Raw genomic sequence first — 8,268 nt, 5'->3', positions numbered from 1 at the left:
CAAAGTTCCTGAGTTCAAGCCCCACATTGGGCTCTATGCTGATGGCTCAAAGCCTGGAGCCGGTTTCAGATTCTGTCTCTGTCCCTCCCCCTGCTTGCACTCTTGGCACTAAAAAAAAAAAAAAAAAAAAAAAAAAATGGTGAGTGGGGGGTGGGGATAGGGAGAGGAATAGAATGCTGGAAAGAATTTGATAAATGGGAACCCCAATCAGGTATTAAAATCTAGAATTATACTAAGTCAAAATTATATGGTATGAGTAGGAAGAGAGCTAAATCAAATAGAATAGGTGACCTAGTAAAAGGTGTAAAGAAAAACATACACATAATCTATAAGTTACTAAACAGAGGATTTCTGCTTGTTTTATTCTTTATGGGGTCTTCGAAACATCTGATACTGTTAAGCAGAGGCTCAAATAATTGATCAATGAATTAAGGAGGGAAACCATATGAACTTAGCCTTCCAGGTTAGCAATAGAAGTAGAGCATAATCAAGAATCAGGCTAGAAGAATTGCTTAGCTTTTTGGGGTAAAAAGTCAATTCCTTGCTTCAAACATTAGTTGCAGATGAGAAATTGTACAAGAAATGTTAAGGAAAAGATCAAAGTTTATCTAAAAAAAAAAAAGGCAGACTATAGAAACTCTTCACAAAGGAATGCTATTCAACATATTTGATAAAGAGTTCACACCAGTAAAACCAAAATCTTAACAGAAAAATGGAAAAAGGATATTAGAGCATACACATACATCCATCTTCACAATCAGTAAGGAGCAAGGTAACTATCCTCAGCTGCCAGCCTGGCAAAAATGGCCTTTAAATTGTACATACCTTTAGTCCCAGTAACATTTTCATTGTAAAAATTCACCACTAACCTGAAAGTTAGAAAGTGAAAATAGTCAAACCACAGGTTTACAAAGAGATATGAAGAAGTTTCAAAAAGCAGACCAACAGGGATATCTGGGTGGCTCAGTCGGTTAAGCATCTGACTTCGACTCAAGTCATGACCTCACAGTGCAGGAGTTCGAGCCCTGTGTCAGGCTCTGAGAGGTCAGCACAGCTGGAGCCTGCTTTGGATTCTGTGTCTCCCTCTCTCTCTGCCCGTCCCCCACTCATGCTTTGTCTCGCTCAAAAATTTAATAAAAAAAAAAAAAAAAAGACCAACGATGCTCTATAAATAGACTCCTAAGTGCAAACAACCTATTAGTGTAATTTTTCTCAGGTGTACAACAGTGATTTGAAACTAATGCAATTTGAATGAAGAGATTTTCCATACTCTTCACCTGATACTAAGATTTTGCAGAGTGCAAACAGCACAAAAATATTGAAACACTGAAACCGTTTGAACAAGAACTTATCCAAGTACCTCACTTAATGCCGTCTGAAGTATGGCTTTCAAAAAGTACACATGTACTACTACTGCATAGACCAAGGAAATATTCCACCCTGTAAGGATCATGAAAGACCTTGGTGAAATTTACTCTTTAGTTAGGCATATCTCAGTGGCAACCTCTAAGATTTCACTATACTCCCCCAGTTCATATTGGAATGGAAAGCAACACTCAGGCTTACCCTCAGCATCCTAGATTTTCTATTGCTAATGTTGTGATCTGTGGTTTTATAATTATACACTTGCAAATGCAACTTAATTGCCTCTAGCATATTATCTAATTAAAGACCTTTCAAAAGTCTAGTATGTACTGGCTTCCCACTGTATTGAATCAATGAAGTCTAGAATATTATTTAGAATATTTCAATGTTTGTTCCTCCCTTAGAGCATCCCCGTTGCCTTTATCTTAATATGGCATACTGGTTTAATTACTCAGTAATCTCACTCATTACTGCAAATACTTTCACCTTGCTGATTTGAAAATAAGCCAGTTTCCTGTAGCTTTCTAGAAAAGGCGCGCGCGCACACACACACACTCACTCACTCACACCCAAGCAGTTCTCAACCTTGGCTATATGCTGGAATTACCTAGGAAGCTTTAAAGACTACAACCTTAGAGATTGATTTATTAATGTGGGGTGCAACTTGGATGATGGGAGTCTTAAGAGCTCTCTAGAGAATTCTTATGTGCAGCTAAGGATAGAAATCAGATTTTTGTTGGGGCGCCTGGGTGGCTCAGTCAGTTAAGTGTCCGACTCCAGCTCAGGTCATGATCTTGCAGTCTTGAGTTTCAGCCCTGCATCGGGCTCTGTGCTGACAGCTACCTTGAAGCCTGGAGCCGGTCTTCAGATTGTGTCTCCCTCTCTCTCTGACCCTCCTCTGCTCATGCTGTCTCTTGCTCTCAAAAATAAGTTTTTTTAAAAAGATAATTTTTAATGGTATTTTTGAGAGACAGAGAGACAGTGTGTGCAGGGGAGGGAGAGAGAGAGAGGGAGATGCAGAATCTGGAGTAGGCTCCAGGCTCTGAGCTGTCACCACAAAACCCACTGTGGGGCTCGAACCCACAGACAGTGAGATCATGACCTGAGTCAAAGTCAGCTACTCAACCGACTGAGCTACCCAGGTGCCCCAGATTTTTGTTGTTTTTAAAGAAAGGAAAGCGCATCAAAATCCTCAGCCAATTTTGAAACAGACCAAAACAATGATCCTAAAGTGAAGGGTTACCAACACTAAACATTCCACAATATTCTGAACTTGGGGCAGCTGTCCTTGGTTCCAAAGATACATCCACTATTTACATTTACAGCGATTAGCTCTTTTACAACCTAAAAATTAAAACCTCAGTAACACATGACTATGTGACCCACCACTTCCTTCTCAAAGATTTGAATCAATCTTAAATGCATATAAAATAGCACAATCATGCAAAAGAGGCCTCATTACCAAACTCGTGGGATTTGGAATTCTATTTCATAACCTGGCAATTGGCTTTAATTTTATCTTAAGGTTCTTAAATTGCACTGTATATAAGGTCATTAATCTTTTGAGTATATAAATAAAGGGAACGGTTTCCATTAAGAGAAAAAAACTAAAGAGGGAAACACAATCACACTCATTTCATTTTATAAGAAGTCATTGCAGATCAGAATTAAGCCGATTTCATTTTTGAAAGAAGCAAACACCAATACCACTTAATCCATCTGAGTTCTTCTCATTAGCACAACTCATTCCACTGAATTAAGTGCCACCATCTCAAGATACCCTGTGGAGGGTTAGATGAATCAAAGCAACACACATGTTCCTGAGATACTGTATTAAGTCCAGTCTAAGGTTACTTTAATGTGGTTTCCAACTCCCTCCCTAGAGGACAAGGTATTCCTATTAAAAACCAACATAACCTCTCCCTTCTGCATTTGCTCCATAACGTACCAAAGCCAGAGGAGCACAAAGGAGAAATTATCCTAACTCCCAAAGGGGGTGGCCTTTTAAGATTGACACCATTTGCTGGAAACCTGCAAAGAAAACAAGGCATACCATACTACTGGGCTTCTACACCGGTCTCCCAAGCTTGGTAGTAGCAGTGACCAAGTTCCACTTTGCAGTCATTAGTTCTATTGGTTTTGGGTTTTTAGGGCTTTGGGGGGCGAGGGGGTGGAAATCCTGGAGGTCTCTAAAACACATTTAGAAACATTAGTTTCCAAAGATTAGAAGACTCTTTCCCTTTTTTGCCCCTTCTTTCCTACAAACTATACCTAATTCTTCCCAACATGTACTAAATCTGACACTTCCATGTATCCAGACAAGTTTTGTTGGGGTTTTTTTTTTTTTTTTTTTTTGGAGAGTAAGCACATAGATGAGCAGGGAAGAGGCAGAGAGAACCTTAAGCAGGCCCTCAGGGAGGGGACAGCAGGCACGGAGATTAGGAACTGAAATCAAGAGTCTGATATTTAACTAAGCCACGCAGGCACCACCCCACCAAGTTTTTGTAGGACACCCTATGCTAAGGCACCAAAGAGGGGCAACACGGCACTAGAGACCAAAGGTTTCCTAGCCTTAGGTAAGGGATTCTCCATCTTCGTAAATCTGTAGGGGCTTTGTTTGGCTTAGAAAATTAGCTCTTTCAGGACGCCTGGGTGGCTCATATGGTTAGGCGTCTGACCTCCGATCAGGTCATGATCTCCTGGTGAGTTTGAGCCTCATGTCAAGCCCTGTGCTGACAGCTCAGAGCTGAGAGACCCTGCTTTGGATTCTGTGTCTCCTTCTGTCACTCCCCTACTCGGTCTCAAAAATAAACATTTAATTTTTTTTCATTGGCTCTGTCCCTGAACTTAGGGATCACCTGAGCAGTCAGAATGTTCACAGAAGAGATCATTTCAAAAGAGCTGGAAGTAGCTACTTTATTGTAAGGAAACATTCTAATGGCAGAGTTCTAAGCAAACACCTACTAGAAGTCTTTGCATAATGCGTTCTTGCCCTCTTCTTGATCTGTTTTACCCAAGGAGCTTACTCTCCCCACCCCCATCTACAATTTCACACTATTATTTATGTCCATTTCTCAAACTCAGACAAAAACTATGCGAAGTGGTTGGAATCCTTATCCTATATGAAGGTTAAGTCACAATGTAGAATGATTACAGTAGCCATACATGTAGAAAAGGCAAGAACCTGGGTGTAGGATTCGTATAGAAGTTACCAGATACCATTTTAATCTTTAATTCCTGCTTATTGTTTAAAAAGACTAGTTCCTTCAACATCAGACTTTACTAAATTTAATGAAAACAAACACTGCAACCACTCAGTAGAAGCCTAAAGATCTGCAGTCTAAACCTGTATATCTGAATACCTCTGCTATGGGGATTATGTTGGTCAGAGTCCTCTTACTTTCTAGTCCCCATGAACACATCACTTTTTTCCTACAGGGTCTCCAGGTTTTCCAAAGGCTCAGCAAACTGCCTTTATGATTTGCCTTATGAGGAAACTGATTTGCTTATCTGGGTCATGGTCTTGTAGTTACTACCAATCTCACCTTTAACCAATGATCTAGTCATATGAAGTTCATTATTACTGTAGCGTCCTGATGGTACCAAAGTCATCAAGGTAAAGAAGCATCAGGCTTAGACACCATTCAGAACTAAAGTCCTTTTGCCATTAGCAGTTACTTCATATTGATATCACGTGTGAACCCCTGGATATGTTCACTTAAGTGATGTGACCACCTGGTACGAAGCTCTGTCAGTATCTGGGTCTACCCTTACTTCCAGAGTTTTCTGTTGAGCCATCAGTGGTCCAAGGCCTAATTGGCATGGCCATATTTTAGTCAATGGAGTTTAATGCTACTGAGATTTCTATAATTATTCCTGGATAAAATCCCTAGCTAGCTTTATGGGTCCTTCTAGCCAAAGAAAAGGAAAACAAAACCCTGCAGCTGAGCGCTAGTTCATGCAAACTCATCAGCCCTTCAGCCCTTCAGGGAGGGTGAGGACAGCCAAGGGAAGGCTCTTCTGTCACCTAGAAAATGAGGACCCTTAGGGCCCCTGGGTAGTTCAGTCAGGTATGTGTCTGACTTTGGCTCAGGTCATGATCTCGCAGTTCATGAGTCCAAGCCCCATGCCAGCCTCAGAGCCTGGAGCCTGCTTTGGATTTTGCCTCCTTCCCTGCCCCTCCTCTGCTTGTGCTCGGTCTTGCTCTCAAAAGTGAATAAACACTTAAGGTTTTTTTTTTTTTTTTCCCTTAAATGAGGACCCTTTCAGATCTCAATCTGAGAGTTTGTAACTTTTCAAAGTTGTGAGGAATAAGTATCAACATGCACGGTCAGTAACAACTTAAGCTACCAAATCCTTTTGCTAGATGTTGGACTACTTGCAGAGGGGGGAAAAAAACACCAATGGATTAGTGATTTTGCAATTATGCTGTGATTTTTATATAACTCAACTGTATAATTCAAGACTTAAAGTTTCAAAGTCTTTCTAAGGCATTAATTGACTTATGCAACAAATTCATAGAAATATAAATTCCCACTTCACTCTGTCCTAGGAGAAAATCTACCGCCAAGAATTGTTTCAGCTCCCTTTAGGAAGCACCACGTTAAGGAAAAAAAAAAAAAAAAGTGTGGGGCCTTTGGAATAAGAAGATATTTGTTATGTGGCCTCCCCCTTAATAAAAATTCACAAAAATTAAGCTGACAGCTCTTAATGCTCAACATTTACAGAGCTGAAGTTTCCAAGCATTTTTGCAGAGCTCAGATAGTGTTTTATTGTTTGGATTTTGGTTACCCCTGGTTAAAGTTATAACAATAGCTCCCTTAGTACTGTGAATGTCTTTGGTTTGACAGTTCAAATAACTTCTGTAGAAACACTGTATTTAAATAGACCAGTCAGATCTGCAACACATTAACAAGCACCCGAGAGTTTCAGTAACAAAACGGGAGAAGTGAGTAGAAGTCAGCTACTGATAACTTTTTTCAAAAGCAGAACAGCCCAGACAGGAATTCGCTTTAGTTTCGCCACACGTTTTTATAGTTTAATACACTAAAAATAAGCTTCAATGCAATATGAATGACCAAAGTGATGACAGGCTGACATTCAGAAGCTTTACATGGCCAGACAGGACAAGAATTACTTACACTTAGCATACAGAAGGACTATTGAAGTTGAAAGTTGTTTGGCCTATGGAGTGGAGAAGCGACAGGTGACTGCAGCACGACAGTGAGGAAGCAGGGTACTTACTTTCCTGGGGGAAGAATGGAAGGCCCACAAGAACTCCGCGGGTGAGCAAAACTGACTGGAGGAATGGGGATTTCAACCACACCCCCTGGTTTGTGATTAGGAAATGATGCTGAGACTGCTCACCTCCAAAATGAGGGGTCTGCCTGGAGAATACCAACGTCTTTTCCAGCTGTGGCATTCTGTGACTGCATTACCCACAGGGTGAGGTTCTTGAAGGTTCTGTGTAATTAGGCACCAGCTGTAGAGAATCGTCCCCCAAGCACTCCCAGAGAATGAAGGATTTCAGAACAGCTTCTTAGTTCAGGTGTGTTTTTAAGGCTGGATAAAGGCGGGCGGGAGGATGGCGGGAAGATTACATATTCCCAGAGCTGCCGTGGTGTCTCCGAAAGCCATTCAAATGCTCCCTAGATTTCTAAGAAATGCCTTACACGCTTAATACTTCTGAAAAACACTTCTGCATCTGGATATGCCTTGGGCAAATTACAAGTTCTCTGGGTCTCCACATTTTGTCAGAGATAGATTTGTACTGAACCTTTTAGGTTCAGCATTCTATTAGATGTCCTAGACAGGTTCCTGTTTACTCAGGGCAACTTGAGTCATGACTTTCTTCTGTTACAGAACATTAAAGCCCTGGAATCTTGTTTTAAAACTAAAGTTGGCAGACATGACACCTGAGACAAACTCCTTACCTCGCTGCGATGCAAAAGCACACACACACACACACACACACACACACACACACACACACACCCACGCATTCCTTACCAAGTAGTTATGCACCAGTCCTTTGGTTTTCATCAATAGTGCGTTGCATTAGGCCTGCCCAGACCAGGAATTACCAACCCACAGCAACTCTACGGAGCTGCGTACCCTCTGGGGGTTGGGTTTAAAGTCTTCATTATATAGCAGTACAGTAAGCTTGTTAACTTTTTTATTCTTTGAGGAAGATTTCTACACCCTCGCCCTAGCGAAGACTGCCCTAGCAAACAGGGATGGCCAGATTCCACCTGTTTCGCCTAATTACAGTCATTGAGACCCACAGCAAAGCCCAGCTCCAGCTGAACTAAGGTGGGCAGGAATGCACCACCACTCTTAGAAAATTAAAGTTGATGGGAGTTGCGTTGCAGAGCGGAGCCCCATCGGGTGCAACCACCGTACGGCGGGCGCTGCGGTTCTCAAGATGCCAAGCCGACAGCTTCTGCCAACAGGAAGGGGGCCGGGGGAGAGGACGCGTCCCCGAGACCCAGCCGGCTACAGCACGAAGGGCTTCCCCTCTCCAAGAGTCCCTTAAACCTTAAAGGCCAACAAAAATAGTGCACGCGTTCAACAAGGGCGGAGGGTAAGCGCCCCAGAGCTCTCCGGGGAGAGAAAACTCCGGGGAGGAAGAAGTGGCGACCGGAGGCGCCGAGTCCTGCGTGCGACTCACCTTCTGCTGCCTCCGGGCCATGTCGGTGGGCTGCTTGGCGTTGAAGGGGTACGCGATGCACCTCACGACGAAGACGTAGAGCTGCAGGCGGATCCTCCGCTCCTGCTCCTCGTCCAGCTGCCTCCCGGGCTCCTCTCGCCCCTCGCTGAGCACCGAGGGGCTCGGGCTCCCGGGTCTGGCCGCGCTGCCGCCGCCCGCGCGCCCCGGCGCGTCCCGCCGCCCTTCGCGAGCCG

At 43.0% G+C, this 8,268-nt stretch overlaps 1 protein-coding gene across 16 annotated transcripts in view; it reads right to left on the bottom strand.

The window, feature by feature from the left end:
- The window catches only part of CADPS2 (calcium dependent secretion activator 2), a 522,703-nt gene extending 514,507 nt beyond the window's left edge, over nucleotides 1–8,196 (bottom strand). For 6 of the 16 annotated variants that reach the window (XM_029924201.1, XM_029924211.1, XM_029924218.1 and 3 more), the window contains exon 1: nucleotides 8,036–8,194. In XM_029924201.1, the coding sequence (XP_029780061.1) occupies nucleotides 8,036–8,056 (21 nt within the window). In that variant the 5' untranslated portion in view covers nucleotides 8,057–8,194. Of the gene's footprint in view, nucleotides 1–8,035 lie in introns of all 16 variants that reach the window. The other 10 variants (XM_029924168.1, XM_029924187.1, XM_029924231.1 and 7 more) reach the window with 3 other exon arrangements.
- Nucleotides 8,197–8,268: the final 72 nt, after the last annotated feature.

The sequence above is a fragment of the Suricata suricatta genome, chromosome 2 (assembly GCF_006229205.1).
Source record: "Suricata suricatta isolate VVHF042 chromosome 2, meerkat_22Aug2017_6uvM2_HiC, whole genome shotgun sequence".
In the NCBI taxonomy this organism is placed as follows: Eukaryota; Metazoa; Chordata; class Mammalia; order Carnivora; family Herpestidae; genus Suricata; species Suricata suricatta.
Note: the sequence above shows the minus strand (reverse complement) of the source record. Positions and strands in the feature narration are given on the sequence as shown.